General features: G+C 44.5%; 1 protein-coding gene across 1 annotated transcript in view; it reads left to right on the top strand.

Annotated features, from left to right (window-relative positions):
• Positions 1-17,762, top strand: part of LOC126163130 (sialin-like) — a 156,632-nt gene that overhangs the window by 86,963 nt on the left and 51,907 nt on the right. The window contains exon 5 of the mRNA XM_049920057.1: positions 4,688-4,908. Within this exon, the coding sequence (XP_049776014.1) occupies positions 4,688-4,908 (221 nt within the window). The remainder of the gene's footprint in view (positions 1-4,687; positions 4,909-17,762) is intronic.

Raw genomic sequence — 17,762 nt, 5'->3', positions numbered from 1 at the left:
AGGACCATACTAAGGATAGAAACCTCTTTGCTTTTAGAAAGCGTAGCTACCTGTTCCGACGTTGGTTCTACTGTTCTCTAGCAGACAGGCTTGTCTGCTACCATCCAGCATGCAACTAGAAATACATTTGCTCATTCATCCTCTCACACAGAAGGGAAGGGGGATGACAGTATCTTATCATATACAGTATATAAAAGAAAGCGGATGTAGGTTCCGTATGAGACTGTGTGACATGAATTACATATAAACTGTGTTTTAAAGTGTAGTTGTGTGACAGATCGTTCTTGTTTATGTGTAAAACTAACACGTTTCACTGCTCAGTCTCCTCCCAGATAGTCAGAAACACCACAGTAAATTTCGAAGAGGAATTTATGCCGTAAATGACAACAGATTTAAGAAATTAACATGAAAGGAATCCAACAGAGACCTTTCAATATATTATTCAATTTTTAAATGTCTCTTCCTTATAAATACTGTTTTTTAAGTCTTTTCGTATTATTTCACTGAGGACGCTATACCGAGCTTCGAATTCGAAGAACTCGTCCACACACTGAGCACCTTCTCGTTCAGCATGACAATACCACAAAGCACTGCGACATCTGCAGCAATCCTACACCTTCGGTTCACTGCAATCGATCACCCTCCATTCATTCCCGACTTGGCCCTATCCGACTTTCATTTAGTCCAAAAACTTAAAGAACACCTTTAATGACTTCACTTTGATAGCGATGACACGTTGCAGGCAGAGGTGTGGTTCTTACAATTTTAAACATCGCTATGAGACAGCGACGATATAAGAATATGATTTGTACAGCCAGCTAGTTGCGCCGAGATTTTACTTTAATGTGGTTTTGACAGCGGCTATTGGTGTCTTCATCAGGTAATTCGAACAAATACATATTGTAACAGACCAATAGATTTACGAGCAAAAACCGCTCACCAAATGAAATACTACGTACGAAGATAATATTTGAAGCTACATTGAAATCACAGTCATTGGAACTGAAATAAAATTGATAATCTTCAGTAAAATTATAGCTGCAAGGTGCAGCACACTCCAGTACACACCGCTAAAGGCTGTAAGAGGAGAGAGGCACTGGAGGTGGAATCAGATATGATTATCGTTCTTGGGTTGGGTTGTTTGGGGAAGGAGACAAGACAGCGAGGTCATCGGTCTCATCGGATTAGGGAAGGTTGGGGAAGGAAGTCAGCCGTGCCCTTTGAAAGGAACCATCCCGGCATTTGCCTGGAGCGATTTAGGGAAATCACGTAAAACCTTAATCAGAATGGCCGGACGCGGGATTGAACCGTCGTCCTCCCGAATGCGAGTCCAGTGTCTAACCACTGCGCCACCTCGCTCGGTCGATTATGGTTTTTTTTTTCCTTTATTGTAATTTTAAACACCTATACAGGCGGGCTGGCAGCAGCATAGTACGCTGCTCTTCAGCCTTAAGTGGAACAATAAACATGAGAGAGAGGTGATATATACAATACAAAAAACGGCGGGCAAAAAATGGAGATACAAAAAAAAAACAAGAAACAAGAAGCCGTTCACGTTGGACGAAAAAAAAAAACACTAACACTTGGAGACACGGCGCCCAAAACACGGAGAACGACGACGGCACATGTGAACAGTTGAGTTGTAACTGCACGAAACACAAAACGATGCACACACACTAAACACTGATGGCGATGATCTCTGGCACGTGAATGTTCACTGAGCGTGTACGAGTCCGGGGACCTGCCAAGAGAGGAGGTGGAGGAGGAGGAAGGGGAAATAGGAGAGGGGAGAGCAGAGATGCCATGGGCAATCGATTATGGTTCTATTAACAAACATTCTACAGTAATGGTATACGTCACTCGTTGCGAGAAATGTGTTCACCGCCAGTGTGACTATGTTGAGAAATAAATATACATACATGAAGAATAAGGATGTAGAGTGTTAATAATGTTTACTTTATTTAAAAAGCTTTAAGAGTGTTCACATAAAAAATTCGGAGGTATTACTTTTCACAACGCCCTCTTGCAATTGCCGGTCGATCCCGCTGCAGGGTCAGATCAAAGTCCGAAGTCCAAGATAAGAATAAAAGTGTAACTCGTCAACTAACCCCGTTAGCAGTCAACTCTTAGAGGACAACTAATATTTCTGCTTGGACGCTTTTCGCTTTACAAATTGAATACCAAGTGAATCTCGTTTCAAATGCGATGCGATACATTACGCGCGGAATATAAACAACTGTTTGACGCTACATTAGATTGTACAAGCCCACCTGTTCTTGAAGCAGTCAGCGGTGCCAAATTTTGTAACGGACGTCCAGTGCCTTTCGCCACGTGCAATCAGGCTAAAGCGGAACGAGATAGTTTTCAAACTGTGGAAATAATATTCCCAGTATTCTGTATATTCTGTAGCCAGTTGGCAACGCCCATGCTCATAGTTAAAAAGCCAAATGGATCAGTGGTACACTATAAGTCTACCACTGATGCTTAACCAAATGTCGATCCGTATCCAATTCCTTCGCCTTTGGTGGTATTGGTTAGGCGCCAGTATTTTACAAAGATTAAAAAAGCATTCAACAACCAAGATTGCATAATTTTTTAAGACAACTGGTTTCAATAGACTATGCTGTCATCTTCTGGTATTAAAACTTTAGTTGTAAAGCATCTTCATTTTACGTTGTTTCATGTTCTTCAAATGCCTTTTTTTATGATATGGCATGGTATAATGTGCACATGGTTGAGAGTCACTGAAGTGACATGAGGTATGTGGCCTATATACATATCATGTAAAAATGTATCACACCTCGTTATATCTGATACCAATGTGATTAGAATTTCCATCTTATGCTTTACATAACCGAAGATGGCAACATAGTTTACTGAAACTGGTAATCAAAATAAATGCTGTACTACAGCGATCTTAGCTGTTTGAAGTTTTTGCTTCTAATTTCATATTAATCTAAATAGCGCCAATAGTTGAAGAAAATATAGCATGTACAATATTCTTATTCCTCTTATACTCTTGATCCTTAAAAGTATATGGTTTCGTTTATATATAATGCACTGCTCTTGTCCAGAACACTTACAACAAATCTACAACTTCAATTCAGCTTCTCTACAATAAAATAAATTTTGTTACCCGTCTTGAAGTTGAAATTTTCTTTTTGTAGAGGTTTGTACCATTCTCACAATCCTGGTCATTCAAAACACGGTTGGTGACTCATATAATCCCTGAGGATTCTTCTTAAAGGGTCTACAGTCCACAATGGTTCAAATGGCTCTGAGCACTATGGGACTTAACTTCTGAGGTCATCAGTCCCCTAGAACTTAGAACTACTTGAACCTAACTAACCTAAGGACATCACACACATCCATGCCCGAGACAGGATTCGAACCTGCGACCGTAGCGGTCGCGCGCTTCCAGACTGTAGCGCCTAGAACCGCTCGGCCACCCCGGCGGGCAGAACACAGTGAATGAATAACCTTGCAATACTATGTCATACAACGACTGTTGAAGCTTGCCCTTGTCGAATTACTGTATGAGGTGACTGATGCACATGGACCCACTGATGAGGCAAAGCAGTTGAGAGATGGCACTCATAATTGGAGATAGTTGTTTACATGAAAAAGTGCTAGTATTCAGGTGCATTTTCCACAGTTTTTCTATAGCAATCCAAATAAATGTCCACTTGATTTCATCACGAAACAAAGCTAACTAGTTTCCTTTTCTTGAGACAATGGACATTTGGTATCCTAACTGTGCCCACTCACAAAACAAAAACTTTTGCAAGCTCCTTCTCAGTTGCCGCTGTCCGCCTCTGGAACAAACTGCCCCTTACCTTGCGCAAAATTCAATCTCCAGCTGCTTTTAAGATGAAGTTGAAGCATTTCCTACTATCATCTTCATGAAGTTCTCCACAAAATTAATGTACCAGGCCAATCCTCTCATCCGTCAAATAGCAAAGATAGCGTCTCCTATCTTGCTTCTGAGATGCCATCCTCTTCATCTATCTCTATTAGCCACGCAATCTTCTTTTCCTTTATATTTCCTTAATTATGTTTCATCATGTCTCTCTATTCTTCTCCTCCCTTCACCATGAGTCTCCCTCATACTCCCTGCTGCCAGCACTCCTATCTAAAATTTGTCTCTTCAATAATGTCTAATTATAACAGTACTTATGACCTACGAATATAAACTCTATATGTATGTATTTCTAATTGTTTATTTCACTTTTTGTAGTTTAACATGCCTACTACAACGTATGAATGTAAAATAAGTAGAATGCCTGGTTAGATGTAAGAGAGGGCCTGATGGCCCTAATCTTGCCAGGTTAAATAAATCAATAAATAAATAAATAAATAAAATTTGCTGCATCTGTAATTATAGTCCTGCCAATAGAATTTTACATTTCCTAAAAAAAAAATAAACATCTAGAATATTTTAGTGTCTGCTCTTATATAAACTGTGAATAACTGCATGAGCTTAACATTAGTCTACAGTAATGGCTATTCCAGGATGTAAATGGTTGCCTTTTGCTCATTATTCAAAATTTAACACTTTCGGTTTCATTCTCACTGGGAAAAGAAACAACGCTGAGATTATAAGATAGATTTTCATTTGGCAAGAACATTATAGTGTTGCTTCATTCGCTGATGAGCTGTCTTACTACCTGATTCCTAAATTTTGCAGGTAGCTCTGTGGGTGCTGCACTAACGTTCCCTCTCTGTGGCTTGATCATACACTTTCTCAACTGGCAAGCCGTGTTTTACGTCACTGGTACGATTGGAATATTATGGTTTATCAGTTGGTGGTGGCTCGTGTATGATAACCCGGCGGATCATCCCAGAATTAGTGAATCAGAACTCGAACACATCCAAAATGCCATTGGAGACAGCATTTCCAAAAAGAAGGTGAGTATTACTGTAGCACAAAAATTAGTATCAGGAAATACAGGGCTATTACAAATGATTGAAGCGATTTCATAAATTCACTGTAGCTCCATTCATTGACATATGGTCACGACACACTGCAGATACGTAGAAAAACTCATAAAGTTTTGTTCGGCTGAAGCCGCACTTCAGGTTTCTGCCGCCAGAGCGTTCGAGAGCGCACTGAGACAAAATGGCGACAGGAGCCGAGAAAGCGTATGTCGTGCTTGAAATGCACTCACATCAGTCAGTCATAACAGTGCAACGACATTTCAGGACGAAGTTCAACAAAGATCTACCAACTGCTAACTCCATTCGGCGATGGTATGCGCAGTTTAAAGCTTCTGGATGCCTCTGTAAGGGGAAATCAACGGGTCGGCCTGGAGTGAGCGAAGAAACGGTTGAAAGCGTGCGGGCAAGTTTCACGTGTAGCCCGCGGAAATTTGGCTCATGCCAGAACTGGAGACCTACAGCGCCGACTTCATCTTTCAACAGGATGGCTGTGTGGAAAGGTCTCCGCCTTATTCCTCTTAGGTACAGCTGTGTCAACTGTATCGACACCTTGTCAGACCGGCTCCACCGCACTTCCATCATGATGTTCGGCATTTCTTAAACAGGAGATTGGAAAACCGATGGATCGGTCGTGGTGGAGATTATGATCAGCAATTCATGTCATGGCCTTCACGCTCTCCCGACTTAACCCCATGCGATTTCTTTCTGTGGGGTTACGTGAAAGATTCAGTGTTTAAACCTCCTCTACCAAGAAACGTGCCAGAACTGCGAGCTCGCATCAACGATGCTTTCGAACTCATTGATGGGGACATGCTGCGCCGAGTGTGTGAGGAACTTGATTATCGGCTTGATGTCTGCCGAATCACTAAAGGGGCACATATCGAACATTTGTGAATGCCTAAAAAAACTTTTTGAGTTTTTGTATGTGTGTGCAAAGCATTGTGAAAATATCTCAAATAATAAAGTTATTGTAGAGCTGTGAAATCGCTTCAATCATTTGTAATAACCCTGTAATATAGTACAGGCTGCTCTCATACGTCATTCAATAAATCCCATAGTGAAAGAGAGCCTTCAGGGATGTGTAATAAGCGAAATTATATATTAATTGGCAGAAGTAGGTAATGGAGGCTACTTCTGTGAAGTATGGTGACAACCAATGTAGTTGTAGTTTGATGCAGTGATATTTGGAATTTTGTTGTACGCTTCTAAACTACCAGAGCACTACTCCACTTTGCCTAGTTCGATTGGAGGGAAGTAAATCACGCTTACTGTAAATACCAACGATCAGCTGAAGAAGTTGTGATTGCCATTTTTATACCTTCCTTGTAGATGTCAGGTTACACATGAGACGTAGGTGTCCAAAGAGGTCGTCTTGAACATTTGGTAGTGCTGAAAATTATAGAATATTAATCTGGTGGATAAATTCGTTGCGTTTTTGTATTGCATGTTCCGGTTGATATGGATTTATTTATCAAATTGCATTTTTTATTTGTAGTTCACTGTTGCTATTTGAGTTTACATATTGACATTTTGTCATTTGGAGATAGGGAATGGAGCAGTAAACGCTAGAAAATGGAGTGCCAAGTGGAGAAATCAGAACATTTCTGTTTGAGTTCAGTGTAGGGTTGACGGCAGCGGAGGCAACTAGAGATATATGCCACTTGTATGGGGATAATGCCATTGGACAGAGCACACTAAGAAAATAGTTTTGTCGTTTTAAGGACGACCGTTTTGACATTCCATGTTCAGAAATGCCTTTGGGTTTTGATGAAGATCGCTGAAATAAATTTATCAACAATGATCATGTAAGTGTACTTGAGAACTGGTAGATACACTACTGGCCATTAAAATTGCTACACCCTAAAGGTGACGTGCTACAGACGCGAAATTTAACCCACAGGAAGAAGATACTGTGATATGTAAATGATTAGCTTTTCAGAGCATTCACTCAAGCTTGGCGCCAGTGGCGACACCTACAACGTGCTGACATGAGGAACGTTTCCAACCGATTTCTCATACACAAACAGCAGTTGACCGGCGTTGCCTGGTGAAACGTTGTTGTGATGCCTCGTGTAAGGAGGAGAAATGCGTACCATCACGTTTCCGACTTTGATAAAGGTCGGATAGTAGCCTATCGCGATTGCGGTTTATCGTATCGCGACATTGCTGCTCGCGTTGGTCGAGAACCAATGACTGTTAGCAGAATATGGAATCGGTGGGTTCAGGAGGGCAATACGGAACGCCGTGCTGGGAACCAACGGCCTCGTATCACTAGCAGTCGAGATGACAGGCATCTTATCCGCATGGCTGTAACGGATCGTGCAGCCACGTCTCGATCCCTGAGTCAACAGATGGGGACGTTTGCAAGACTACAATCATCTGAACGAACAGTTCGACGACGTTTGCAGCAGCACGGACTATCAGCTCGGAGACCATGGCTGCGGTCACCCTTAACGCTGCATCACAGACAGGAGCGCCTGCGATGGTGTATTCAACAACGAACCTGAGTGCACGAATGGCAAAACGTCATTTTTTCGGATGACTCCAGGTTCTGTTTACACCATCATGATGGTCGCATCCGTGTTTGGCGACATCGCGGTGAACGCACATTGGAAGCGTGTATTCGTCATCGCCATACTGGCGTATCACCCGGCGTGATGGTATGGGGTGCCATTGGTTACACGTCTCGGTCACCTCTTGTTCGCACTGACGGCACTTTGAACAGTGGACGTTACATTTCAGATGTGTTACGACCCGTGGCTCTACCCTTCATTCGATCCCTGCGAAACCCTACATTTCAGCAGGATAATGCATGACCGCATGTTGCAGGTCCTGTACGGGCCTTTCTGGATACAGAAAATGTTCGACTGCTGTCCTGGCCAGCACGTTCTCCAGATCTCTCACCAACTGAAAACGTCTGGTCAATGGTGGCCGAGCAACTGGCTCGTCACAATACGCCAGTCACTACTCTTGATGAACTGTGGTATCGTGTTGAAGCTGCATGGGCAATTGTACCTGTACACGCCATCCAAGCTCTGTTTGACTCAATGCCCAGGCGTATCAAGACTGTTATTACGGCCAGAGGTGGTTGTTCTGGGTACTGATTTCTCAGGATCTATGCACCCAAATGGCGTGAAAATGTAATCACATGTCAGTTCTAGTATAATATATTTGTGCAATGAATACCCGTTTATCATCTGCATTTCTTCTTGGTATAGGAATTTTAATGGCCAGTAGTGTATGATGGACTGTGATCATTCCATCATCGTGAAAGATTTGCATGCAGTAGGGAAGGATAAGGAATTGGATGTATGTCCCTACGTGCATCTCTGCTTGCTCGTCATCACTTGGTACTTGACCAACACCGACCTTTCCAATCCTGTATCGTTACCGGTGACGAGAAATGGAGTCTTTATGCTAACATAAGGAAAAGAAATGAATGGCTGAGCCCAAACAAAGCAGCAACTCCCAATAGTATGACTTACACACATCGACGAAAGGTTATGTTACGCATCTGGCGAAAGAGCGACGGTGTGGTGTACTACAGATTGCTTCCCCGAGATGTAACCATCGTTGCTGACATTTATTACTAGCAACGGAAACCTCTTGCAGACGCAGTCCAAGGACAACGACCAGGAAGGCTGCGCGGAGTGATGCTACTCCACGACAACGCCCGCCCGCATTGTGCTAAACTAACAAGAAATGCTACACGTGAGTTGGGTTGGGAAGTCATTCCGCGCCCAGCTTTTTCCCCCGATCTTGCGCCCTCAGATTTATATCTTTTCCTCTCTCTTACGAACAACCTTCAAGAAATTTCCCGTTTTGGATGAAAATGTGCTCCGAACCTGGCCCGAGGAGTTTTTCGCGTCAAAACTACGTGATTTCTACAGTCGCGTAATCAAAAAGTTACTCCAGCGTTGGCAGACAGTTGTAAATAGTGAAGGATAATATATTATTCATGACTAAAGTCTGTGTTACATGTAAATGATGTGTTTATTAAACCTATGGAAAAACCATATGAACTTACGCACCAAACCATTATGTGGTTACTAGAAAAGTAACTGTCTAATTCTTCTGGAAGCTGCAAATTACCAAAAGAATCGCAGTAATAAACTCTATTTTGATTTTTCTTCTAACATACGACGCCCAGAGAGTTTCGGGTCCTCCCTCAATGTCAACACGAAAACTCCATGAAGCCTGGCGATGGTGAACATTTTGACGAATCTGAGCCGATCGGCATTTGTAAGTGGTCTGTTGGTCAATATAGCTACTAGTTTTTTAATGAACAATCCAAAATCTTTCCTGGTCAGTTTTAAATACAGTCCTTTCCCAGTATCCGCAGGTTCCAAGCATTATTTTCGGTTTTTGAAGCTGCTGTGGTGTGTTTACCGCATTTTCGACTGTTCTGGCGAAAGCTGCCACGCTGCCGGCTAGGGAAGCAACCACTGAAAGCCTGTCAAGGCTGGAATTAAGAACGGGAGGATTCCATCTGATGTACTCGGCAGTGTTAATCAGTTTTCCTTTTGAGGTTCTTTTAGCTGCAGCCAGTGATAACTGAATACTTTTTTTAAACACCCTGACTTGCCCTCTTTCTTCTGATCCTTATTCTTCAGCAGGTGATGAGCAGCATTCATAACTCGACTGAAAATTAACCCCACACCCAATTAAAGTTTTGCGCATATAGCTTTATCTATAAAAAGCGAGGAGATTTGCTAAGCGATACCGATATTCCTTCTTGAATGTATTTCCTTGGCTCAGATATTCTACCTGCAGCATGACGTTCTGGGAGATCCTTATTTCCTGCATATCTGATTCAGTGATATATGCAGGCCTCGTATAAAAGACTGATCCCCTTGTCGCCACTTGCAAGTCGTTTCTCAAACTTAATTTTAGGTCCACAGTAGTTGTATGTGGGGATATGAAGTTCTATTGGCAGGTTATCGAAAATACCACTACTTCCGCTGACATGCTTCCTATCATGCCTGTGCCGGCCGTGGTGGCCGAGCGGTTCTAGGCGCTTCAGTCCGGAAGCGCTCGACCTCTACGGTCGCAGGTTCGAATCCTGCGTCGGGCATGGATGTGAGTGAGTCCTTAGGTTACTTAGGTTTCAGTAGTTCTAAGTTCTAGGGGACTGATGACCTCAGATGTTAAGTCCCATAGTGCTCAGAGCCATTTTTTTTTATCATGCCTGTTATGCAGCTGCGGTATTTGAGGTTTCTGCACCTTGCGATATTGCAAAGCAGTGTAGTGCACCGAACTGTTATGCAGTGAAGAGAATCCTAACCCCTTAACAAGAGCTTTTTTCCGCCATCGCCTTAAGACATGTTCTATGAGTAAGACATCTCGTTCACTGGCTCTCACTTCTGTGTAAAACCTACCAGCAATTTCACTCCTGCTGCTATCATTTAAGATGTAAGTTCTATCACTTTTGCGTTGCATCTTGGAATCTCTCTTGAGCAGTTTGAGAGATACGATTTCTCAAACGCTGAAACGCTGTCTTGTGTTCTGAAATATGTGCACAATTACCAACATAAATTCCTTTCTGTGTATATCTATCGTTATGATGCGATTGTAAACGGTATTTGGAAGCTTGTTATCATGCACATCAGTTGGTTTGGTTTTTATTGTGCTGTGGATTGAGCAGTTGCCCATGTTAATAATTTGCGGGCGGACGTTTGGAAGAACTACAAAGATTAAGACAGAACTATACATACCATTTTGTTGTTCCAATCAAATGCTCCACAATACATGCTTTCACCTGAGAGAATCTACATCTACATTCTACATTTATACTCCGCAAGCCACCCAACGGTGTGTGGCGGAGGGCACTTTACGTGCCACTGTCATTACCTCCCTTTCCTGTTCCAGTCGCGTATGGTTCGCGGGAAGAACGACTGTCTGAAAGCCTCTCTGCGCGCTCTAATCTCTCTAATTTTACATTCGTGATCTCCTCGGGAGGTATAAGTAGGGGGAAGCAATATATTCGATACCTCATCCAGAAACGCACCCTCTCGAAACCTGGCGAGCAAGCTACACCGCGATGCAGAGCGCCTCTCTTGCAGAGTCTGCCACTTGAGTTTGTTAAACATCTCCGTAACGATATCACGGTTACCAAATAACCCTGTGACGAAACGCGCCGCTCTTCTTTGGATCTTCTCTATCTCCTCTGTCAACCCGATCTGGTACGGATCCCACACTGATGAGCAATACTCAAGTATAGGTCGAACGAGTGTTTTGTAAGCCACCTCCTTTGTTGATGGACTACATTTTCTAAGGACTCTCCCAATGAATCTCAACCTGGTACCCGCCTTACCAACAATTAATTTTATATGATCATTCCAATTCAAATCGTTCCGCACGCATACTCCCAGATATTCTACAGAAGTAACTGCTACCAGTGTTTGTTCCGCTATCATATAATCATACAATAAAGGATCCTTCTTTCTATGTATTCGCAATACATTACATTTGTCTATGTTAAGGGTCAGTTGCCACTCCCTGCACCAAGTGCCTATCCGCTGCAGATCTTCCTGCATTTCGCTACAATTTTCTAATGCTGCAACTTCTCTGTATACTACAGCATCATCCGCGAAAAGCCGCATGGAACTTCCGACACTATCTACTAGGTCATTTATATATATTGTGAAAAGCAATGGTCCCATAACACTCCCCTGTGGCACGCCAGACGTTACTTTAATGTCTGTAGACGTCTCTCCGTTGATAACAACATGCTGTGTTCTGTTTGCTAAAAACTCTTCAATCCAGCCACACAGCTGGTCTGATATTCCGTAGGCTCTTACTTTGTTTATCAGGCGACAGTGCGGAACTGTATCGAACGACTTCCGGAAGTCAAGAAAAATAGCATCTACCTGTGAGCCTGTATCTAATATTTTCTGGGACTCATGAACAAATAAAGCGAGTTGGGTCTCACACGTTCGCTGTTTCCGGAATCCATGTTGATTCCTACATAGTAGATTCTGAGTTTTCAAAAACGACATGATACTCGAGCAAAACACATGTTCTAAAATTCTACAACAGATCGACGTCAGAGATATAGGTCTATAGTTTTGCGCATCTGCTCGACGACCCTTCTTGAAGACTGGGACTACCTGTGCTCTTTTCCAATCATTTGGAACCTTCTGTTCCTCTAGAGACTTGCGGTACACGGCTGTTAGAAGGGGGGCAAGTTCTTTCGCGTACTCTGTGTAGAATCGAATTGGTATCCCGTCAGGTCCAGTGGACTTTCCTCTGTTGAGTGATTCCAGTTGCTTTTCTATTCCTTGTACACTTATTTCGATGTCAGCCATTTTTTCGTTTGTGCGAGGATTTAGAGAAGGAACTGCAGTGCAGTCTTCCTCTGTGAAACAGCTTTGGAAAAAGGTGTTTAGTATTTCAGCTTTACGCGTGTCATCCTCTGTTTCAATGCCATCATCATCCCGGAGTGTCTGGACATGATGTTTCGAGCCACTTACTGATTTAACGTAAGACCAGAACTTCCTAGGATTTTCTGTCAAGTCGGTACCTAGTATTTTACTTTCGAATTCACTGAACGCTTCACGCATAGCCCTCCTTACGCTAACTTTGACATCGTTTAGCTTCTGTTTGTCTGAGAGGTTTTGGCTGCGTTTAAACTTGGAGTGAAGCTCTCTTTGCTTTCGCAGTAGTTTCCTAACTTTGTTGTTGTACCACGGTGGGTTTTTCCCGTCCCTCACAGTTTTACTCGGCACGTACCTGTCTAAAACGCATTTTACGATTGCCTTGAACTTTTTCCATAAACACTCAACATTGTCAGTGTCGGAACAGAAATTTTCGTTTTGATCTGTTAGGTAGTCTGAAATCTGCCTTCTATTACTCTTGCTAAACAGATAAACCTTCCTCCCTTTTTTTATATTCCTATTAACTTCCATATTCAGGGATGCTGCAACGGCCTTATGATCACTGATTCCCTGTTCTGCACTTACAGAGTCGAAAAGTTCGGGTCTGTTTGTTATCAGTAGGTCCAAAATCTTATCTCCACGAGTCGGTTCTCTGTTTAATTGCTCGAGGTAATTTTCGGATAGTGCACTCAGTATAATGTCACTCGATGCTCTGTCCCTACCACCCGTCCTAAACATCTGAGTGTCCCAGTCTATATCTGGTAAATTGAAATCTCCACCTAAGACCATAACATGCTGAGAAAATTTATGTGAAATGTATTCCAGATTTTCTCTCAGTTGTTCTGCCACTAATGCTGCTGAGTCGGGGGGTCGGTAAAAGGAGCCAATTATTAACCTAGCTCGGTTGTTGAGTGTAACCTCCACCCATAATAATTCACAGGAACTATCCACTTCTACTTCACTACAGGATAAACTACTACTAACAGCGACGAACACTCCACCACCGGTTGCATGCAATCTATCCTTTCTAAACACCATCTGTGCCTTTGTAAAAATTTCGGCAGAATTTATCTCTGGCTTCAGCCAGCTTTCTGTACCTATAACGATTTCAGCTTCGGTGCTTTCTATCAGCGCTTGAAGTTCCGGTACTTTACCAACGCAGCTTCGACAGTTTACAATTACAATACCGATTGCTGCTTGGTCCCCGCATGTCCTGACTTTGCCCCGCACCCGTTGAGTCTGTTGCCCTTTCTGCACTTGCCCGAGGCCATCTAACCTAAAAAACCGCCCAGCCCACGCCACACAACCCCTGCTACCCGTGTAGCCGCTTGTTGCGTGTAGTGGACTCCTGACCTATCCAGCGGAACCCGAAACCCCACCACCCTATGGCGCAAGTCGAGGAATCTGCAGCCCACACGGTCGCAGAACCGTCTCAGCCTCTGATTCAGACCCTCCACTCGGCTCTGTACCAAAGGTCCGCAGTGAGTCCTGTCGACGATGCTGCAGATGGTGAGCTCTGCTTTCATCCCGCTAGCGAGACTGGTAGTCTTCGCCAAATCAGATAGCCGCCGGAAGCCAGAGAGGATTTCCTCCGATCCATAGCGACACACATCATTGGTGCCGACATGAGCGACCACCTGCAGATGGGTGCACCCTGTACCCTTCATGGCATCCGGAAGGACCCTTTCCACATCTGGAATGACTCCCCCCGGTATGCACACGGAGTGCACTTTGGTTTTCTTCCCCTCCCTTGCTGCCATATCCCTAAGGGGCCCCATTACGCGCCTGACGTTGGAGCTCCCAACTACCAGTAAGCCCACCCTCTGCGACTGCCCGGATCTTGCAGACTGAGGGGCAACCTCTGGAACAGGACAAGCAGCCATGTCAGGCCGAAGATCAGTATCAGCCTGAGACAGAGCCTGAAACCGGTTCGTCAGACAAACTGGAGAGGCCTTCCGTTCAGCCCTCCGGAATGTCTTTCGCCCCCTGCCACACCTTGAGACGACCTCCCACTCTACCACAGGTGAGGGATCAGCCTCAATGCGGGCAGTATCCTGGGCAACCACAGTCGTAGTCCGATCGGGGGATGCGTGGGACGAGCTGGCCGTCCCCGACAAACCCCCATCCGGACCCCCACAGTGATTCCCATTGGCAACAGCTTCAAGCTGTGTGACCGAAGCCAACACTGCCTGAAGCTGGGAGCGAAGGGATGCCAACTCAGCCTGCATCCGAACACAGCAGTTGCAGTCCCTATCCATGCTAAAAACTGTTGTGCAAAGAACGTCTGAACTAATCTACAGAGAGCGCAAACAAAACGACACAAAATTTAAACGGTTATAAAAATACAAGATTGCCTAGTAAATGCAGTAATGCTGGTACTTGCGTACTGCTGACACACTGCTCGGCGGCGGAAGGAGACTACGCGATTTTACACTATTCAGGTACTAAAACGCGATGCTACAACTCTCAAATACTATAATACGCCCGAAATTTATGAATTAAACAATGCAAGTACCAAAAACACGCAAAGAAATTAAGAATTAAACTATGTAACAAATGAGTGAGCTAGGAGTATACGACTTGCTGCTGCAGCTGCTTATCCAACGGCGGCAGGGAGCACACTGACTCTGACCAACCGACACTGGCCGTTCAAAACAAAAACAGATGACAGACGACTACGCGAATTTACACTATTCAGGTACTAAAACGCGATGCTACAACTCTCAAATACTATAATACGCCCGAAATTTATGAATTAAACAATGCAAGTAGCAAAAACACGCAAAGAAATTAAGAATTAAACTATGTAACAAATGAGTGAGCTAGGAGTATACGACTTGCTGCTGCAGCTGCTTATCCAACGGCGGCAGGGAGCACAGAATGTCGATAAGTGATGTATTCCATACCTTTCCATTACCACATCCAAATATCTATTATAGAACTCACCACCATGATAAATTTGTAGATTGTGTGGGAGGCAGTTGTTTCTCATCTATAATAGTTGTTGAAACACAGGTGCAACAGCCTTTCCCATCTTTGTTCTCACAGGCAGAATCTAACAAAATTGCGAGAATGCGTCAATATTTGAAACATTTATTCTCCTGTGAATATTGTCTCATACACTCCTGGAAATTGAGATAAGAACACCGTGAATTCATTGTCCCAGGAAGGGGAAACTTTATTGACACATTCCTGGGGTCAGATACATCACATGATCACACTGACAGGACCACAGGCACATAGACACAGGCAACAGAGCATGCACAATGTCGGCACTAGTACAGTGTATATCCACCTTTCGCAGCAATGCAGGCTGTTATTCTCCCATGGAGACGATCGTAAACATGCTGGATGTAGTCCTGTGGAACGGCTTGCCATGCCATTTCCACCTGGCGCCTCAGTTGGACCAACGTTCGTGCTGGACGCGCAGACCGCGTGAGACGACGCTTCATCCAGTCCCAAACATGCTCAATGGGGGACAGATCCGGAGATCTTGCTGGCCAGGGTAGTTGACTTACACCTTCTAGAGCACGTTGGGTGGCACGGGATACATGCGGACGTGCATTGTCCTGTTGGAACAGCAAGTTCCCTTGCCGGTCTAGGAATGGTAGAACGATGGGTTCGATGACGGTTTGGATGTACCGTGCACTATTCAGTGTCCCCTCGACGATCACCAGTGGTGTACGGCCAGTGTAGGAGATCGCTCCCCACACCATGATGCCGGGTGTTGGCCCTGTGTGCCTCGGTCGTATGCAGTCCTGATTGTGGCGCTCACCTGCACGGCGCCAAACACGCATACGACCATCATTGGCACCAAGGCAGAAGCGACTCTCATCGCTGAAGACGACAAGTCTCCATTCGTCCCTCCATTCACGCCTGTCGCGACACCACTGGAGGCGGGCTGCACGATGTTGGGGCGTGAGCAGAAGACGGCCTAACGGTGTGCGGGACCGTAGCCCAGCTTCATGGAGACGGTTGCGAATGGTCCTCGCCGATACCCCAGGAGCAACAGTGTTGCTGGGAAGTGGCGGTGCGGTCCCCTACGGCACTGCGTAGGATCCTACGGTCTTGGCGTGCATCCGTGTGTCGCTGCGGTCCGGTCCCAGGTCGACGGGCACGTGCACCTTCCGCCGACCACTGGCGACAACATCGATGTACTGTGGAGACCTCACGCCCCACGTGTTGAGCAATTCGGCGGTACGTCCACCCGGCCTCCCGCATGCCCACTATACGCCCTCGCTCAAAGTCCGTCAACTGCACATACGGTTCACGTCCACGCTGTCGCGGCATGCTACCAGTGTTAATGACTGCGATGGAGCTCCGTATGCCACGGCAAACTGGCTGACACTGACGGCGGCGGTGCACAAATGCTGCGCAGCTAGCGCCATTCGACGGCCAACACCGCGGTTCCTGGTGTGTCCGCTGTGCCGTGCGTGTGATCATTGCTTGTACAGCCCTCTCGCAGTGTCCGGAGCAAGTATGGTGGGTCTGACACACCGGTGTCAATGTGTTCTTTTTTCCATTTCCAGGAGTGTATTTACGAGATCTGCCTGCCATAAGTCATCGAAATCTCGAAATATAACCCGCCTATGTGCGATGTCTTGTACTCTGGTTTACGGAGTTATTGAAAATCTGTCTCGATTATTATGCAGTACTACGTATTTCTCTAAGCCCTGTAATTATAGAAATGATTTCATTCAAATGTACTGTATTCTCAGCTGCAGACAGCACTGTATTAGATGAATTGAGGAGGGGGTCTGTTGTTAATTTTTTTGCCCTAAATGTTGATAACGATACTGTCACGTATGTCTGCTAACACAGGTTCTATAATATTTTTGTATAGGGTCCGGAAAGAACATGTCCCGTATTTCAAAAAGTAATTACGAATAAACAAACAAAGATACAGAGAAAATACTTTTATTTGTGAAAAACAAATGTATGCCATTTTACATTAGCCGGATTTTAAAATTATATCCGGTAAGAAGCGTCCTCCATTGTTGACTTACTGAAGAAGCCTTTACCGGAAATTGTCTATAGTTCATCGTGGCATTGCCAGTGGAATGACAGCCACTTCCAGGGTGATTCCCTCCTCAAGCGCTTGCATAGTTGTAGGGCAATGTTTGTACACTTGAACCTTGTAGTGCCCCAAAGAAAAAAATTACAAGACGATAAATCGAGTGACTTTGGGTGCCAGGCAATGTCTCCTCGAGAAGAGCCGTCTAGGAAACAACTCTCTCAGAATTTCTAGAATTGCATGTGAAGATCTCAGTGCAGGATTCTTCTTACACTCGCATCAGACAATCCCATGGCAGCAGCATGTTTAAGTGCTGAACGTTTTGGGATTGCTGGGCAGAAGCTCTCATACTCACCACATTTACACTCTCTGTTACAGTCCGAGCTCGGCCAGTAAATTATATTTTCAGTGCAGATCCTGATGCTCTAAAGTCA

The sequence above is a fragment of the Schistocerca cancellata genome, chromosome 2, assembly GCF_023864275.1.
Source record: "Schistocerca cancellata isolate TAMUIC-IGC-003103 chromosome 2, iqSchCanc2.1, whole genome shotgun sequence".
Classification (NCBI taxonomy): Eukaryota; Metazoa; Arthropoda; class Insecta; order Orthoptera; family Acrididae; genus Schistocerca; species Schistocerca cancellata.
Note: the sequence above shows the minus strand (reverse complement) of the source record. Positions and strands in the feature narration are given on the sequence as shown.